The sequence below is a fragment of the Balaenoptera physalus genome (assembly GCF_965194825.1).
Source record: "Balaenoptera physalus genome assembly, chromosome: 17".
NCBI classification, from domain to species: domain Eukaryota; kingdom Metazoa; phylum Chordata; class Mammalia; order Artiodactyla; family Balaenopteridae; genus Balaenoptera; species Balaenoptera physalus.
This window is the reverse complement of record NC_138895.1, coordinates 13,493,269-13,511,379: the sequence shown is the minus strand read 5'-3', so window position 1 is coordinate 13,511,379 and position 18,111 is coordinate 13,493,269. Positions and strand designations below refer to the sequence as shown.

General features: G+C 38.4%; 1 protein-coding gene across 1 annotated transcript in view; it reads left to right on the top strand.

Annotated features, from left to right (window-relative positions):
• The window catches only part of CPA6 (carboxypeptidase A6), a 285,604-nt gene extending 267,620 nt beyond the window's left edge, over positions 1 to 17,984 (top strand). The window contains exons 9-11 of the mRNA XM_082433701.1: positions 2,609 to 2,811; positions 6,763 to 6,847; positions 10,078 to 17,984. Of these exons, the coding sequence (XP_082289827.1) occupies positions 2,609 to 2,811; positions 6,763 to 6,847; positions 10,078 to 10,265 (476 nt within the window). The 3' untranslated portion in view covers positions 10,266 to 17,984. The remainder of the gene's footprint in view (positions 1 to 2,608; positions 2,812 to 6,762; positions 6,848 to 10,077) is intronic.
• The last annotated feature ends 127 nt before the right edge of the window (positions 17,985 to 18,111 follow it).

Sequence of the window (18,111 nt, the reverse complement as noted above, 5' to 3'; positions counted from 1 at the left end):
ATAATCCTTTAGAATAGGGAAAACTTCCTTCACCAAGAGAGGAAACCCAAAGGCATTGAAAAAGACATAGTAATTATATAAAATTTAAAATGTCTAAAATGATAAAAGTTATAATAAACAATTGAATAGAAAAATTATAAATATGAGAATAAAATGCAATGCAGATGACAAACATCTATACAAAGCTCTTTTATACATGGGTAAGAAAAAAGATAAACAGCCCAAGAGAGAATAACATGAGCTAAGGACATGATTAAGCAATTCAGAGAGGAGTCCAATCCAAAGTTAACCTATGAATCAATGCTCAAACATACTTTTAGTAGAAAGGCAAATTAAATTTTGCCATCAAACTGGCAAAAATCAAAAGGTGATACACTTTCAGGGTATTGTTGGCAGGTATTGAGGAGAAATGGTACTCTTCTACATTGCTCGTGGGAGTGTAAACAGTAACAAACTTAGTAAACAGCCTGGCAAAACTTATGAGAATTAAAAATAAAATCCTTTTAAAACTTTTAAATTTTGTATGATGTGAAATATAAAACCTCTAAGTGAAAAAAAAAATTGAAAATAAAAAAATAACCAATAAAAATATGCCACAATAACTATGACATCTTTATTTCATTCTCACATTTCAATAAGAGTTCAGCTAGGTACAAAAGTCTAGACTCATTTCCTTTTTTCAAAAGTACTTTGAAAATATTACTCTAGTGTTGCTATTTAAAACGTCAGATGTGAATCTAATTCTCATTCCTATATAGATGGCCTGCTTCTTTCTCTCTGGAATTGGTTCCTGTTCCTACATTTCACTTTACTGTGTCAAAGTGTTGCTATTTTCCCTTTTCTCTCTCATGTCGGTACCTGTTCAATCTTTCTTTAATCGTGGCACAATTTCAGTTAGCAGTTCTTCAAATATTTAAGTTTTTTCTCTTTTAGAACCCGTATTAATCAGATGTTGACAATTATTCTGTTTTTCATAGCCTTTAATTTTTTTTTTTCTCATTTTTCCAATTCTTTGTCCCTTCTTAATGCCTTCTGGGAACATTTCAAAACCCACTCCATCTCATCAATTCACGCATCAACTGTATTCACTCAACCCATGAATTAAGTTTTTTATTTCCATTATATCTCATTGGTTCTTTTTTATAACTTCTTGTCCCTGTTTAATGTTTCCAGTGCCCTCCTATATGCCCTTGAGAATATTTATTAAGATTATTGTGAGTTCTTGTTTCTCTGGCTCATTACTTCTGCTCCCTCTGGAATTAGTTGCTCTATTTGTGATCTCTCCTTTCCAGTGCTTTACATCAGTGTTCCTCAAATGTCTCTTTATTTTTCCTATTCCTTCAGGAGTATCAGCTACAGTTTTTATATTAAGTTCTGAGTTCTATCCATATCCCACTTGCTTTTGAGGCATCTCCAGAATTAGACTCAAAGGAGGAAAACCACAATTGCTGTAAGTTCCCCATCCAGACTCTCCTATGGCATCAATAAGATTTAACATCCTCAAGAGTTAGCCTGATCTTAGTTGTCTTTTCATTTTCAGAAGTATTAGACTATGTCACAGACTCACCAAACATTTTCCATTTGTTTATCGAAAGAGTTACAGTGTTCCAGGGGCATGGGAGAGATTGTAAGGACTCAGAATGGCAAATCACTATGAAAAATGTCATTATTTACAAAATTTCTTAGAACTTAATACTGTGTGATTGTTATAGTGAATCTTATTTTCCTTCCTCCCCTTCATAGACCTGTATACATTTTTAATTTGAAAATTATTTAGTTTTGAGGACTTCTTAACTGAACTGACCCCTAAGATAACTGGAGAGGCCTCGGGTTTCACAAAGCCAGTTTGCATATAGCTGATCTAAAAATATAATAGAAATTGGTATGGCATGTTCGGTGGAATTATTTCTGTCTTGCCTCCCTGTTCTTGATATATCAATATTTGTATCTTACCAGACACCTGTACAGAGGTCTAGCCTTTCCTTTGGATCTGACATTCATTTATTCAACAAATATTTGTTGAACACTTGCCATACTTGTTCTAGTTGTCAGGTGCCCAGCAGGAAAGACACAGTCCCTGACTTCACAGAGCATTAGAGTCTAACAAAGAATCCAGATTGAATGTAGGCTCTGTTAGAGCAAGGATTTCTTCCTGTGTTGTCTTCCAGTGTATCCCAGGCACCCAGATCAGTGTAAATATTGGTTGCATGTTAAATGAGTAAATTTTGACACTAATTACAAGTGTGTTGAGTGTTATGGTGGGAAAGTGCAAGTGTCATGGAGTGTATAAACAGGAGGCCTTTCCTGCTCTGGGGGGATCACGTAGAATTAGTTCTCCAACTGATAGAGCCCTCCCTTTAGAGTGGTTTATGCAGGCTTAAACAAGCAGCACCTAGTTCCTATTCAGGCTGCCCTCCCATTATTCATGGAGGCCTGAACTATCTTGGATTTTTCAGTATTGATTTCTTTAAATGAGAAGTTAGATGAACTGCTTAATAATACCGTATGTTTACAGAAATAAAAGAAAAATCAGTTTAACAACGCCGATTTGTGTTTCTTGCTTCTTGCCTGCCCACCCCTTCACCCCATTTTCTTTTCTAATTTGCAGATGAAGGAGCTTCCATGCACCCTTGTGATGATACGTACTGTGGACCTTTCCCAGAATCTGAGCCAGAAGTGAAAGCTGTAGCTAACTTCCTCCGAAAACACAAAAAGCACATCAGGGCTTACCTCTCTTTTCATGCGTATGCTCAGATGTTGCTGTATCCCTATTCTTACAAATATGCAACAATCCCCAATTTTAGCTGTGTGGTAAGTACTTGAAGCTGGATGTGTGTGTCAGGCTTCATCCTTTTCTAATGCTAAGATGGTTCTATGTAGTAATGATAATAGCAAACACATTGTGTTTGTTCTAATAAGCATTTCATATATATATAATCTCATTTATTTTTCATAATCATATGCAGTAACAATTATTATCCCCATTTTACAGATGAGGAAACTGAAACTTAAAGATGTTAAGTCATTATACTAAGAATACAGAGCTACTAAGTGTCATAGCCAGGATTCACCCCAAATCTAGCTCTAGCATTGTTGCTTTTAACCACTGTGCATGCTGCTTCACAAATGCAATCATTTCAAACATATTTACATTCTTACCACAGGTTATTTGGAAAATGTCAGGATGGAGTTGATTAGTATTACAGCTTCGGTCACATATGCAGGGCTGTAATTAACTTTATTGAGTAAATAACTGTTTGTAAATTATGGTCTGACTCATTAATTAAAAGCAAGTTTTAATTTAGAAACGCTATTTGCTTAATGCTGCTAAGTCTCTGGGCATGCATCTGACAAATTAGCGCTAAGAATGAACAGCCTTTCAGGCATGAGATTACCTGAAAGTCAAAGAGCAGAGTTCCTTCCTCACCTCATCTCAGAAACCCAACGGGCTATCCACTATAGGGACTAATTCCTCAGTAAAGTGAGTCTGGTTCAGAGCCTGTATCATCTGAAGGCCTATAAAGTTCAAGACCAGGCCAAACTAATACATAGTGTTAGAAGCAAGGAAGAGGGAGGGAGGAGTGACTGGGAAGGGGCACAGGCGGGCTTTGGGGTCGCTGTTGATTTTCTATTCCTTGGCTGGTTGCTGGTTCTGGATGACTGCATACAACTTGTGATCACTCATTGAACTATAAACTTAAAATCTGTATACTCTTCTGTATGTATTTTATGCTTGAATTTAAAAGCTTTTTTATAAAAGAAGCATCCTCTCTGTCCCTATACCTCAGACTCCAAATCCTGCACCAGTTGCTTGGGGTTGCAGGAATTCCTGATCTAGATGGCCAGGACCCGGGAAGAATGAGGAACCTGAGGAGGTCAGAAGGTGGCCTGGGGGAAGGCTTGCATTCTGTCCAAAAGAGGAACTTTGTTCTTAGCATTTCATGCAAGAATTCTGAGCAAATTCTCTCTCTTGAGAAATATTGTAAAGGTGGGAGTGATATTTGATGGTGCTATTCTTCAGCTCCTCAGTGGATCAAATAGGCTTCTCATTCTTGGTGTTATTGACCTGGCAACCTAATCACCTTGTACCGCAATGTTTCTATATGCAGATGTTCAGCCTTTTCTAAATTGGACACAGCGTCTGTTTGTATTCTCACAACAGATTATATAGAATATGCAATATATTGAAACTACCACATGAGAATATTCTCCATATTTTGAATTTATCTTCCCATCAGGAGTTATTTTCCTTGTGTCTTGGATTGCAGGATGTGGTATAAACAGTGGGTCAGTGGTTCACAACCAATGATGAATTTCCCTCCCAAGGGACACTGACAATGTTGGAGACATTTTTTGATGGCCACAACGGGGGTGGGGGGATGTTATTGGCATCTAGTGGGTAGAGGCCAAGGATGCTGTGAAATATCCTACATTGCACAGGACAGCCTTCCACAGCAAAGAATGATTTAGTCCAAACTGTCAGTGGTGACCCCATTGAGAAATCCTGTTAGCGGGTTGCAGATAAGCTAAATCGCTAAAACCAAGATTACAATTCTCAGAAAATAGATAAGTCTCTGAATGTTAACCAGAAACCATTAAGTTCTGTTCAACTTGTTCAAAAACATTCCATCAATATGTAGGAGTCTGTGTTTCTGCTAAGATATTTCGGTCACTAAGTTGCTTTAAATATGAAAATATTTAGATAAAAAATATACTCCTTACTTAGCTGAGGTCCAATAAGGGAGACCTGGGTCCTTCTGGACAAATGGAAAAAAGAAGGAATGGACAAAAGGAAGAATCACTTAAACTCTTTTAAATAGGTGCCATCCTGGAAAATAATTCTTAGAAAATTTTATGAAGCTTCTACTCTTTGTGGAAAGATCATGTCTAAACCTCTTATCAACATGCACCTGCACCTCACTGGCAGAAGTCCAGTGAGCCCAAAAGGCTAAAACTATGCATATGTTTTGTGAAAATAGGCAGAGTGGTTATCTTTTTTTTTCCTCAGTAGATTATTTTTCTTGGGTTTAGTCATCTGAAATAATGAGGAACAAAGGTCTCCTCACCAGCAGAATGCAATAATCGTGCAAATGTAGAAATTTCTGCCCTTACCATGGGAATATTGCTGAGGCCATTGGAGAAGATGTTAAAAATCTTAGCACATTCTCCATTAAGATACCTCATTATGGTGTTTACATTCCTTTTCTGTCGGATCCTGCAAGGAGAATGTCATCATCAGTGAGATCAATTCATAAATGTCTGCCAGGTTCTGGAGCCTGGTTCCTGAATAGCCACCCAGTGTGGCATTTGCTGCAAATGCGGCTTTCTGCATCCCTGAGGTGAGAGAGGACCGCCCGCTGAAGCCAGGTCCAGCACACAGCACCACGTTGCCCGGAGTGCTTCAACTGATGGATTAAATTATTCACAGGCAACTGGAAATGGGAGAGTTGTATACTGGTTTCAACACACTTCTTTTCCTCTCACTGGTCATACAATACTTCTCTAACTCCTTGCTGAAACTAGTGCTTTTATACCATTTGAAAATGTTTTCAAGGGTAGTCCGTACCATTCTAGCTCATCTTAGAATATTCGCCTTTTAGTATTTTGAAGGTGTTTATTTTTCCTGCTTTTTGGCATTGGTAGGAAGTTCCACCTCAGAATTTCTAAGTCTTAGCCGCACCTGGCTGAGCTCTGCCAGAAGCCTGTGTAACCTTAGAAGTCACGAAGCATTCTGAAAGTGTTTCCATTCCCACAAGGGATAAACACACAGAGCAACAGGAGTCATTCTTACTGAATTAAAGCGTTTCTGAATTGATCCAAATGGGTTTTAAATACCTTGAACCTAGCCACTTAAAGATGTATGTACTTAAAGATCAATAAGATTAACTTGATACTGTTGCAGATCTATGCTTATTCAACATTCATGCAAGAAATAGTGATTAAGTATCTGTTATATACAGGCACATTGCTAAATACTATATTTGTAGCTATGAGCAAGACTGACTTGGGCCCTGCCCTGTCAAGCATCTTGTAATTGATAGAAATGGGTGTCTCTGAACTAAAGTGAAGAGGACAGAACACTAAATCAGCCTCAGAAGATGTATTTATCCCAACATAGCCACTCCTTGCTGTGTAACCCCAGCCTGACCACTGAACCTCTCTGGGCCTTCCTTTTCTCGTCTGTATATGGAAATATTACTGATCACTGGCTCATTGTGAGAATTAATCAAGGGAAATAATGTGTTCTAAAACATATTGCAAAATGCAGCATGTGGGGCTTCCCTGGTGGCGCAGTGGTTGAGAATCTGCCTGCCGATGCAGGGGACACGGGTTCGAGCCCTGGTCTGGGAGGATCCCACGTGCCGCGGAGCAACTGGGCCCGTGAGCCACAACTACTGAGCCTGCGCGACTGGAGCCTGTGCTCCGCAACAAGAGAGGCCGCGATAGTGAGAGGCCCGCGCACCGCAATGAAGAGTGGCCCCCGCTTGCCGCAACTAGAGAAAGCCCTCGCACAGAAACGAAGACCCAACACAGCCAAAAATAAATAAATAAATAAATATTTAAAATAATACAGACATACATTTAAAAAAAAAATGCAGCATGTGACAAAGAGTAGCATTATTATTATTAAATATAGCTATTCACCAATGTGCCTAGTGTTCTCCAAATTGATGACTGGTAATGCTCAGACAACGTGTCAGTGTTTCTAAAGGTTTCAATGCAATGATATAAGTGATAAAATTTCTCCATTGAACCTCACAGGAATCTGCGGCTTATAAAGCTGTGAATGCACTTCAGTCGGTATACGGCGTACAGTATCGATACGGGCCTGCTTCCAGCACATTGTGTAAGTTTCCTGTGGATGCTGTGTTGGAATCATCTCTTGAACCAATATCCTGTGTAACGACCTCCCTCAAAAACCCCAGAAAATGTGTCCCCCCATAAAGTGAAAATTTTGACTACCAAATTAGCCAAGGAAGATGGAGGGAGTTTATGTCTGATTAGTTTTACCCTGCTTGAGAGAAATCACTGTACCAATTGAAAAAATCCTAAGCAGAGAATATTCTAAGCATGTAGTAAAGACTGCAAGGTTGAATTGAGATCTTATGACAGTACAAAGTACCAAAATGGGCTCCTTAAGCAGTTGTAACTACTGCAAAGGTAGAAATGGGCCTTGAGAAGATAATGCTGTAATGTTTGAGCCCTTGAAAGAGCTTCCCTTTTACCCCTTCCCTCTACCATTCTTGTTATGAAATTCTGTTTCTTACATAATAACACCTTCAACTGAATTTCCCCTTGAAAGGTAATTAAAATATTTCTTATTTCATATGAAGTAAAGAGCAACCCGGTATATGGAAAGAACTTGGACAAAGAACCAGGAGAAATGGATTCTAGTCTTCATTCTGCCACTAGTTAGATGTAATCCTGACAAAGATATTAGTCCTGGGCTTCAGTTTCCATAACTGTTAAATGAGGAATTGGACTAGATCATTTCTCATGGCCTTTCAAACTCTAAAATTCACTGACTATATGACTTGAAAAATCTAGTGAGAAATCATATATTTCTGAATGTCTAGCGGTGTTCCAGGAGCTTGCCGTGATCGTATAGTGGTTAGTACTCTGTGAATGTCTACGCATGCATATGAAGGTATATACACACATTACATATATATGTATACATAGTGACATCTGATTATACTTGTTAGTGAGGTAGCAAATTTCTCCTTGATTTCTTTAATTTACCCATCATTATATTCCTAACCACTCACTTTCTTCAGCCTTCAGCAGAAATGCTTGGTTTGTTAATTAACACTGTTTATCATATGTTTATCCTAGTAATGGTAGTGTCTTAAGTATCAGAGGTTTTTTCTTAAGTTCATGATCATTGGTCTCATGCTGACCTTTTTACAACTGTTTTTTAATAGAGCCACCTTGAAAGGGGAAATGTAGTATTTTAAAAAATCACATTACCAGTTAATGCCAACAATATATATTAAAAACCTAACAACATTAATTTTTTAAAATCTTACTCTCAGTTCACCTTTTCAGCTTGGTATCAAGGCACAGTCATAGTATTATATTTACCAAGAACAACCTGTTACCATAGAAGTGAGGCTGTCATATCACTATGATGTAAGTGTTAGCAAATATTGTCTCTGACTTTGGCTACTATGACTACTATTTGCAGGTCCAGTGAATCTAACTCAGAGGGACAGTGAAGCCACAGCCTGCCTTCTGTCCCCAACTGAAGCAAGGGGGGCCTGGGAAACAGCAGAGTTATTTAATTGTCATTGTCACATAATTCTATCTCTAACTTGTCCTGGCAAAAATAGCATTAAAAAGTGGTATCATTTGAGTAGGAAATTTTTAAAATAATAAAATGGTGTTATGTCAGGCTGGATCATATAAATTTCAGGGAGAAAAGTACAGAAAGAGTCTTCTATGAAAATTCATTCATTTATTAATTAATTATTAAAAGCATGTTAGGCTAAAAAAACTGCATACTAGGCACTTTGGGGTGTAAAAATGCACAACAATAACATCTAATATATCCTGAGCACGTTATTCAATTTTCGCAACAACCCTATGCAGTAAGTATTATGATCCCTTTTTCAAAGGGAAGACTGAGGCAAAGAGAGTCACGGCAGGTGCTGGGATCAGATATAGCCCAAGCCCTAAAGCACCTGCACTTTCAACTCTGTGCTGAAAAGCTGGAGCATGTAAGGTCATAGGAGCCAGAAAGCGAGAGTTAACCAGAATGGATTGTCAGCTAGGTTAAATGCTGCTGAGAGGCTGAACGTGGGATCCTAGGGGAAAGAAAAACAAAAAAGGAGATCAGGCCTGCTGTCATTGGTGACCTTCAAGAACAAAGGTTTCACAGCCTGGCAGAGGCAAGAACCAGACTGAAAGTGGTTGAGGATATAGAAGCAACATACATAGATTCTCTTTTGAGTTCTAAACCGAAAGGAAGAAGAAAAAGAAGACGGTATATAATAGGATCACGAGAAGGAAGTGCTACAGGAAAGCAGTGCTTGGACATTTTGGTGTCCAAAACGCAAGATGCAAGGTGGGGTTGGGGGGAGGTTTACTAAGGAAACAGGGTCCTAGAGAAGACAGCAACAAATGGGATCAAACCACACCAAGTGTAAAAGACGAGCAGCATTTCTTCCTGAGCTAGAAGGAGACAAGTCAGGATTGCGATGTAAGCAGAGGAGGTGATGGGCTAACTACCCACGATGATTATGGAGACAGTGGTGAAGTGAGGGGCAGGACCAGAAGAGAATGAGAAAGGTTCCGTAAGTGAAGGTCTAGAAAAAGGAGCCCAGGGCACCACTGGTAATGGAGAAGCACCACAGAGATTAGGATGAATTTCCAACACACACTTTCTCCACCTACCTTGTGAGGGAGAAAACAGAGAAACTGGACTAGGGATTGAGAATTAGCAAAACAAAAGCTGAAAAGGACTAGAAAAAGGGTCTGGTGAGAAATTCAGTGGAGTAATTAACCATGCCCAGCTAGAGAGTTCAATGAAATTGTAAGAAGCCCAGGGGAAGTCTGGAAACTGTAATAAGTAAAGGCAAAGAACAGGTTCATCAGGAGTGAAAAAATAGGGCGAGAAGAGGAAAAGAGGTTTTCTGGGATCAGAATTTCAATATTCTAGACCTTAGAAAAGGAGAGGAACTGAGTGAGAAGAAAAAAGTCCACAGTGTGATTATGTTTATTGGTGAATAAAGTGAAGGTGGAGAGAAATGATATTGGAGTTGCGGCTAAGAAATTGAGGTCGTCATACTAGAAAAGCATTACTACTTAGACTAGCTCCTCAAAGAACAAAGTTTCCATAATTGGCAGAGGCAAGAACCAGATTGAAGGTGGCTGGGATGATTTATGATGAAAGCAGGTATGATTTATAAGTTCCATGAGCTTGATGCTAAGGAACTCAGCTTAAACTGCTCTTGTTGAAAGGGTATTTAATTGGAAAGATTTAGTACAGCTTAGTAAGCAAGTACTATATATACATTTTGAAAATTATGCAGACTCTTTAGTGAAGCTGACTTTTTTTTTTGTTTTAACTTTTAGATGTGAGCTCTGGTAGCTCAATGGATTGGGCCTACAAAAATGGAATACCCTACACATTTGCTTTCGAACTACGTGACACTGGGCATTTTGGCTTTTTACTCCCAGAGATGCTCATCAAACCCACCTGTACAGAAACCATGCTTGCTGTGAAGAATATCACGATGCACCTACTAAAGAAGTGTCCCTGAGATGCCCCAAGGGGCAAGTCAACCTCCAGAGAGAGCTGGTTCTGCACAAGAGCTGCTTGGCAATGGGTGCAAATTGTTTTTAAAGAGAAGGGCGATTACTGAGAGGGAACTTATCTGGGGACTTTAAAAAGGACCTTCTCATGCAACTCAACTCTCTCTGTGGCAGTAAAAAATGGTGGGAAAAAAAATTAGAGTATAACCTAGTTTGTTGTAAGAGAAGGCATCCATTTTCTGCCCCTTTAGAGTCTTACTTGATCAAGCGGGGAGGGGAGATTTTCTAGTTCTTTGGTCTCAAGAAATGTACAAATTGAGGATTCCACTTCAATAAATCTCATGTTCTCAATTAAGATCTAGGCTACTGGGGCTTCCTTGGTGGTGCAGTGGTTAAGAATCCGCCTGCCAATGCAGGGGACACGGGTTCGAGCCCTGGTCCAGGAAGATCCCACATGCCGCAGAGCAACTAAGCCCGTGTGCCACAACTACTGAGCCTGCGCTCTAGAGCCGGCGAAGCCACTGCAATGAGAAGCCCACGCACTGCAACAAAGAGCAGCCCTCGCTCGCCGCACCTAGCAGCAACAAAGCCGAGTGCAGCAACAAAGACCCAATGCAGCCAAAAATAAATAAAATTTTTTTTTTAATTTTATAAAAAGATCTAGGCTACTAATGGTGTTTACTCGCTTGGTTTCCATGTAAAATGAAGATTTTTGGAATGGAAAGAACTATATTTCTTAATATAATAAATATACAACTTAATAAGACCTCAGATTATTCACATCATCCCCTGGCATTAGTGCACCAAACACCTATAAAAATGTAGCATGGAAGAGCACTTCTATTTATACTTTGAGAATGCCACTTAAAAAAAAAAAAGAGGAAGAGCCACACAGTGTTAAGAGCTTTACACTTATTCACAATCTCACCAATTCCTGAAATACTATGAGGTGGATACTATTATCATCCCCATTTTTCAGATGAAGAAACTGAGGTTTAAAAGGGTGATATAGACTCCCATTTCCAGGAATATGACAGGATAAGTATCTGGACTGCTGGAAGTAACTAAAATTTCTGGACAAAATATAACTTTTTAAAATCATCTTTAAAACATCAGACAAAGAAGTAAGGAAATCGCAGGCCAGGCATTGAGTGAAGGCAGGGTCCTAGAAAGGTAAGCGATACTCTGTTATCCCAAGAGCATTTGTCAAATCAGCTAAGTGCAGACTGATTTTCACAGCATTTTGGAGAATGGGCATGAGAACAAAGCCCAACACTAACTAGTCCAAGGTGGGAAGTCTAACAGCAGATTCTCCTCCTACCAGAATTCTGGGATTCCAAAGTGCTAATCCTTCAGTGTAAGGGCAAACTGCAAATAAACCCCCATACTACCTCCAATGGACCACAAGGAAAACTGACCATTTCAGATTTTGGCAAGAGTAGAGAGGGGAGAAACTGCCACTGAGAATTTGGAACCACAAGTCAGCCCTCACCCAGGTTTGTGGCACAAATTCAGATTACCTAGATGGTCTGATAAACCTCTAGCCAAGAATTTAATTCTGATTAATCCCAGATTGGTTATACCCTCCAAGTATTTGGTAGAAGCAAATCCTCTCAGAGGATTTATCTGACCAAAACACTTCATGAACACCAGAATAAAGAGATGAGCCTAAAAAGTTCCAGAGAGAAAAAGAAATGATCACAAGGAAATGAGGGCCAGAGTAGCATGAAACTTCTCAACGGCACCACTGAAGCTTGAAGATGATGGAGAAACTTGCCTTCAGAGGTTTGAGGAAAAATTCTGTCCTAAAAATCAATACCCAGCAAAACAATCAATGAAATGTTAGAATATAGATATTTTCATAAAACTGAGGTCCTAGATATTTACCTTTCTCTGGAAACTCCTGAAGGATATGCTCTACCAAAATGAGGGTGTAAACTAAGAGAAAGCCGTAGAACCCCAGGAAACAGGAAATTCAACATAGGAGAAAGGAATGAAAAAAAAATCTCAAGATAAAGAATCTGAAAAAGAATAGATATATAACTAAATCACTTTGCTGTACACTTGAAACTAACACAACACTAAATTAACTATACCTCAGTTTAAAAATAAATAAAATTATAATTTACCTTTCCATTAAAAATACGCAAGATAATGGTGAAGGAAAAAGTCCCACTAACAGCATATGCCAGGTTTAGAGAATAACTAACTTGGAATAGGAGGAAGAAAACTAAAGACTTTAGATGAAGTTCTCCAAAATAAATATGAAACAGAACACTTAAACACGTTCAAGGCAATTTACTTATATCAAAAATTTAAGGATGAGTTAGTAATAAAAGCACAGAAACCAAACAAACCAAAAAAAATAAAAATAAAAAAAGGCAACTGTTAAGTCTGGTGAAAACAATGAGATATACAAGAGAAGAAATATAGCCTACTATGTGACTTACCTATAAATAATATTTATATAGTTAAAATGTCAGCCCTAAATACTGATTTAACCAAAAACTGTGATGTAAATATGAGAAGGATAGAAAGAAGTAAATGTATGTGAGAGGAGGGAGGTATAGAGTTACATCCTCATCTGCCATAATAAGTCAATAAACAACATCTAAAACCAGAAGAAAAAAAAAAAGCAGTATCTGTATGTTATTTCAAAATAAGAAAGTAAGTGCTAGAAGACCGAATTTTAATGATTAAGAATTACTGGCTAATGAGAGGGACCTGGGAGTAAGGAAGGATGGAGCAGGGGACTGCTGCTTTTAATATAAGCCTAATCATATTATTTGACTGTTTTTTAAATAGGAAAAATATCATGTAGTATATTCCTTTTAAAAAACTCCCAACTACTCACCACCCAATCTTTTTGATGTCTATAAAATGTACATACATTGTTTCAATTAAAAAATTAAATTTAAAAGATTAAATAAGATTATCTGTGGAATGCATAGGGTAGAACCTAAACTATAGTAGACAACCAGGAAATATTAGTTTTGTCTATGTTTTACAAATCTAATTTATCTTGTAGTCCCAGTTATATATTTCCATTTGCGAATGGATCGCAAGGAGGTTTGAGGCTTAGTCCTGCTAAGGGATACTACACCTGGGAATTTAAACTTCAATTCATCCCATCTGGCAGTAAATGCTCAGAAATGATCTGGGTTTGGGGGTTGTTTTATACTACTTATTTCTACCCACAGAACAGGCGAAGGCCAAAGTGTCCAGAAACCACCAGGAGGGCCAGAGGCTCATGAAGACCCCCAAGAATGGGAAGAGGCTGCTTCTCAAAGGACCTGGCAAAGATGCATGCAATCAACTGGAGTCATCTGGCAGCCTTCGTGGACCCCTGAGGAAACTTTTCCCTTGACTGGGTGTGTGCTGTGCAGCCCCTGCTCTGTTAGCTGTCTGTGTCCAGATCCTTTGCTCCTGTCTATTGATGCCTTTCCAAACATTATCACTCCTGTAACAACCAAACAGGAGTCAACTCTTGAATATTCAGGGAGAAAAAAAGAATTTACAGATAATCCCCGAAATTCATTTTTCATTGTATTTTAAATTTCTACCTATTCTATACCCTCTGCAATAAGATCTGTTAGCAAGTTAATATCAAGAACCTAAATGTTATTATTTATCCCTGCCCTTCACATAGCGTAGGTGCTAAAAGTAATTTTTTCAAAGTGAAAACGAGGGCAACAGAAAATATAGAGTCTGAATGATCCACAAACTAGCTGGGTATATATTTTATTATCCACAAATAGATTCAAGATGAAATTTTGCCTTGATGAACCTCATGTAAATTCTTTTCAGGGCTTATTCTCACATTTCAGTAACACTATCTTTTACAGCTCAAGTTCTATAAGTGGGTATTTTAATATTTATAGGCTATTTTCATTTTTAATCCCTTTAAACTAAGCTACAAAATATACTGTTGGGTGATTTATGTTCAAGGCACTCTGCTAGGTGCTGTGTATGAGGAGGTGCTGGAGACAAAATGTGTTAGATTTATGTCTATACTTGCTTAGGAATGTAAAAGTTAACTTCAAACTAAAAACGGCACCTGCATTTTTAAAAATAGTTTGGCAAGATACATCCCTCATCCCCCACTTTCATTAATAGTAATTTTGTAAGTTCTGGTTATGCTGAGTTGTAGCTCTCAGCTTGGCTTTAGTGAGTGTTTTCATTTCCAAGGTCTGCCGAAACAAAGCATCACAAATTGGGTGGCTTAAAATGACAAGAATGTGTTGTCTCACAGTTCTAAGAAGATAGCAGTCCAAAATCAAGGTGTCAGCAGGGCCGTGCTCCCTCTGAAACCTGAAGGAGAATCCTTCCTTGCCTCTTCTTAGTTTCTGGTTGGTTGCCAGAAATCTTCAGTGTTCCTTGGCTTACAGCTACTTAACTTCAAACTCGGCCTTCCTCTCACATGGCCTTCTCCCTGTGTGTGTCTGTGTTGTCACATGGTGGTCTTCTTATAAGGCCACCAGCCATATTGGATTGGGGACCCACCCTACTTCAGTATGACCTCAACTGGTTCCATCTGCAGTGACCCTATTTCCATTAATAAGGTTGCATTCTGAAGTACTGGGGGAGTTAGGACTTAAACATATCTTTTTTGGGGGGAGGCAAAACTCACCCCAGAGCAGTGAATAAATATCCTGAGATACTGATGTTAATGAGTCTGTTTACAGAGCCAAAAAGTGGTGAATCTTGGGAGTTCCCTGGTGGCCTAGTGGTTAGGATTCCGGGCTTTCACTGCTGAGGCCCAGGTTCAATCCCTCGTCAGGGAACTGGGTGATGCAGACAAAAAAATTACAAAAAAAAAAAAAAAAAGTGGTGAATCTTGCTTGAGTTTAATCTTTTGTTCTCAAGGCTGTCGGGGAATAGATGCAAATAAAACATATTTTTTAAGTTCTAACACTCCCAATGAGATTGTTTTTCATAGACTATTAATGGAAATAGAATGATCCACTATTTATAGTTTACTTTTTTAAATACTAAAATTATAGTTCAAATGATGATTTACTTTTCTTTAACATGGGAAATTTGTTCATTTTAGGTAGAGTTGTATATTACCTTAGTTCCTGATAATGATTTGGGGCTGCTGCATCATAAAATGTATTTACAGCTAAGTTATATTAGATCAAATCTAATTGATTAAATCAGAATTCTGTGCAACGTTAATTAAAGTATGCTGTAGATTAAGCAAAGTAATTACCTGAGCGATTGCATTTAATGGAATATTTTTATGAATCAGAATCCTGCATAATAAACCTGAAAACAGCTACACTGAATGCCTAATATATTTCACAAAACAAATTGCAATGAGAACTGCTAAGACATTTGAACAATGCACATGAAAATAAAGGCAACTTGAAGTTCTTCTAAAGCAGACCCTTAGTTCTTCATTTTCAATGTGCCACCAATCCCCCCACCATGTTTTTGCAGTTATGACTTTCAGAACTACCTCCTCTTTCCCCAGTGGATGCCCTATGAGAGTTTCTGCCCTGGGCATCCATGCTTGTTCTAACAGCCCAGGCTTGGGGAGAGAAGCATATCAAGTAACTCAAGATGTTATAGCGTATAAACTCTGGAGTACTATTCACCTTATAATTTATGAGTTCAACTAAGAGGATAGCTTCCCACAAAACACTGAAACAGTGTTCTAAGTTTTAACCTGACCCAAGAGTAAATGCTTCTCCAGTTGGCAAGAATTAAAAGGTAACAGGAACACCCAGCCCGTCCATGAAAATGAGCCAGCAATTCAGTGTACCTGCTCTGGAGGAAATAATTTGGAACAACCAAATGACTGGTGTTAGGTTCAGTTACTGAATTTCTATTACAGCTATACTTCTGGCAGAAGTACAGATCCCTGCTACCTTAGGTAGAATTCTTCAGTAATTTAAAGATGTATTCAATATTGTAAGGGAGGCTATCTGATATCTGCTCAGCAGAAATTGTGTTGCTGGCTGTATTCAGATCCAACTGTCTATCTAAAGCAATATGGGTCTGAAATCTTGTGTAAGGTTTTCATTTGGTAGAGCAGCAGACATGAATAGACACTTTAATGGCTTTGTGCCAGGGTCAACAGAATTTCATAAAAGAATGAGTATTTGAAGGAAGTGTCACTGCACCTGGCACCAACTATCATGGGAGATACATGAGGATCCCGAAGAGGTAGCACCGAGCTAACCAGGAATGTCCAAGAATCAATCGATTTTTTGTGACAATAACTGTAACTCTGAATTACTGTTAATTAAAGAAATAATTCTGTACTGGGAACTTGAAATCAAATTCACTTTTTTTTTTAGACTCATGAATACTAGCCTTTAGTTTTCCTTTAAAATACTTGGGAGTCTGTTCCTTTTATCATCTTTAGCTAAGCTGCTTTTATATAGACGACTTTGAGTCACAGTCAACATTTCAACCACAGATCGTATAGCAGTCTGCATGTTTTGTTAACCAATTAAGTATTCCAAGTATTTTTTAAGTATCACTACTAAAAGTGTTTCTCTTATGCCTGGATCCATTCCCCTTCTTTTAAGGGCAAAAGAGAATTCTAGATTCGCCTGTCTTAATCTCATTTCTCTGTCTCCCTCCAAGGTGAGTTCTTCCTTGGTACACCCGTTCTTGTGTTCTTAAGCTTTTGCGATGGGGAATTGGGAAGAAAGGTGAGGAAAGCAGAAGCGGAGCAGAGGCCTCCTTAGACAAATGGGGACTTTCCCAAGGACTCTGAAGGCAGGAGGTACAGGGCAGCTGCACTTTGTAGCATGATGGATAGGAGAGTAAAGAAGGAATTTTAAGAATCATTGCTGAAGATTATATATGGCTTTTGGGATATTCAAAAAGATTTTGAAATTACTGGGCCATATTCATTTGAATATATGAATATACATTATTTGAGAATGAACCATTTGGATCCTAGTTTTATAAACATTAAACCGTACCGGCTGTTTACTATAATTTTTGTGTGGCTAGCACCTTAGAATGCCCTTGCCACGTCCAGGGAATATGAAGGCTTAAGAATCCTGACTTCCCAAGATGGAACCCAGAAATAAGCCCGATATCATTTACAGAATACAAGCATGTGACTTAGGCTGCCCTAATAATTCAGTTACATAAGATAGGCTCTCGAGATCTGTTTACCACATCATGCCTACAGTTAACAATACTGGATGATACACTTAAAAATGTGTTCAGGGTAGATCTCATATGTTCATAACAATTTTTTAAAAAAAAAATCCATATAGGAAATTTTTTTTTAAAATAAAGAGAAGAAGTGAGCAACTTGAGGAAGGAGGCACCACACAGAATCCATATGGTGGCAAAAATAGCAGCCAACCAGAAAAAACTAAGATACATGCACCCCTATGTTCATAGCAGCACTATTCACAATAGCCAAGACACGGAAACAACCTAAGTGTCCATTGACAGAGGAATGGATAAAGAAGGTGTGGTACATATATATGCAATGGAATAGTACTAAGCTATAAAAAAGAATGAGATAATGCCATTTGCAGCAGCATGGATGGACCTAGAGATTGTCATACTAAGTGAAGTAAGTCAGACAGAGAAAGATGAATACCATATGATATCACTTATATGTGGAATCTAAAATATGACACAAATGAACTTATCTATGAATCAGAAACAGACTCACAGACATAGAAAACAGACTTGTGGTTGCCAGGGGGGGAGGGAGGGTGGGGGAGGGTTGGATTGGGAGTTTGGGTTTAGCAGGTGCAAACTATTATATATACAATGGATAAACAACAAGGTCCTACTTACAGCCCAGGGAACTATATTCAATATCCTGTAATAAACCATAATGGAAAAGAATATGAAAAAAATATATATAGA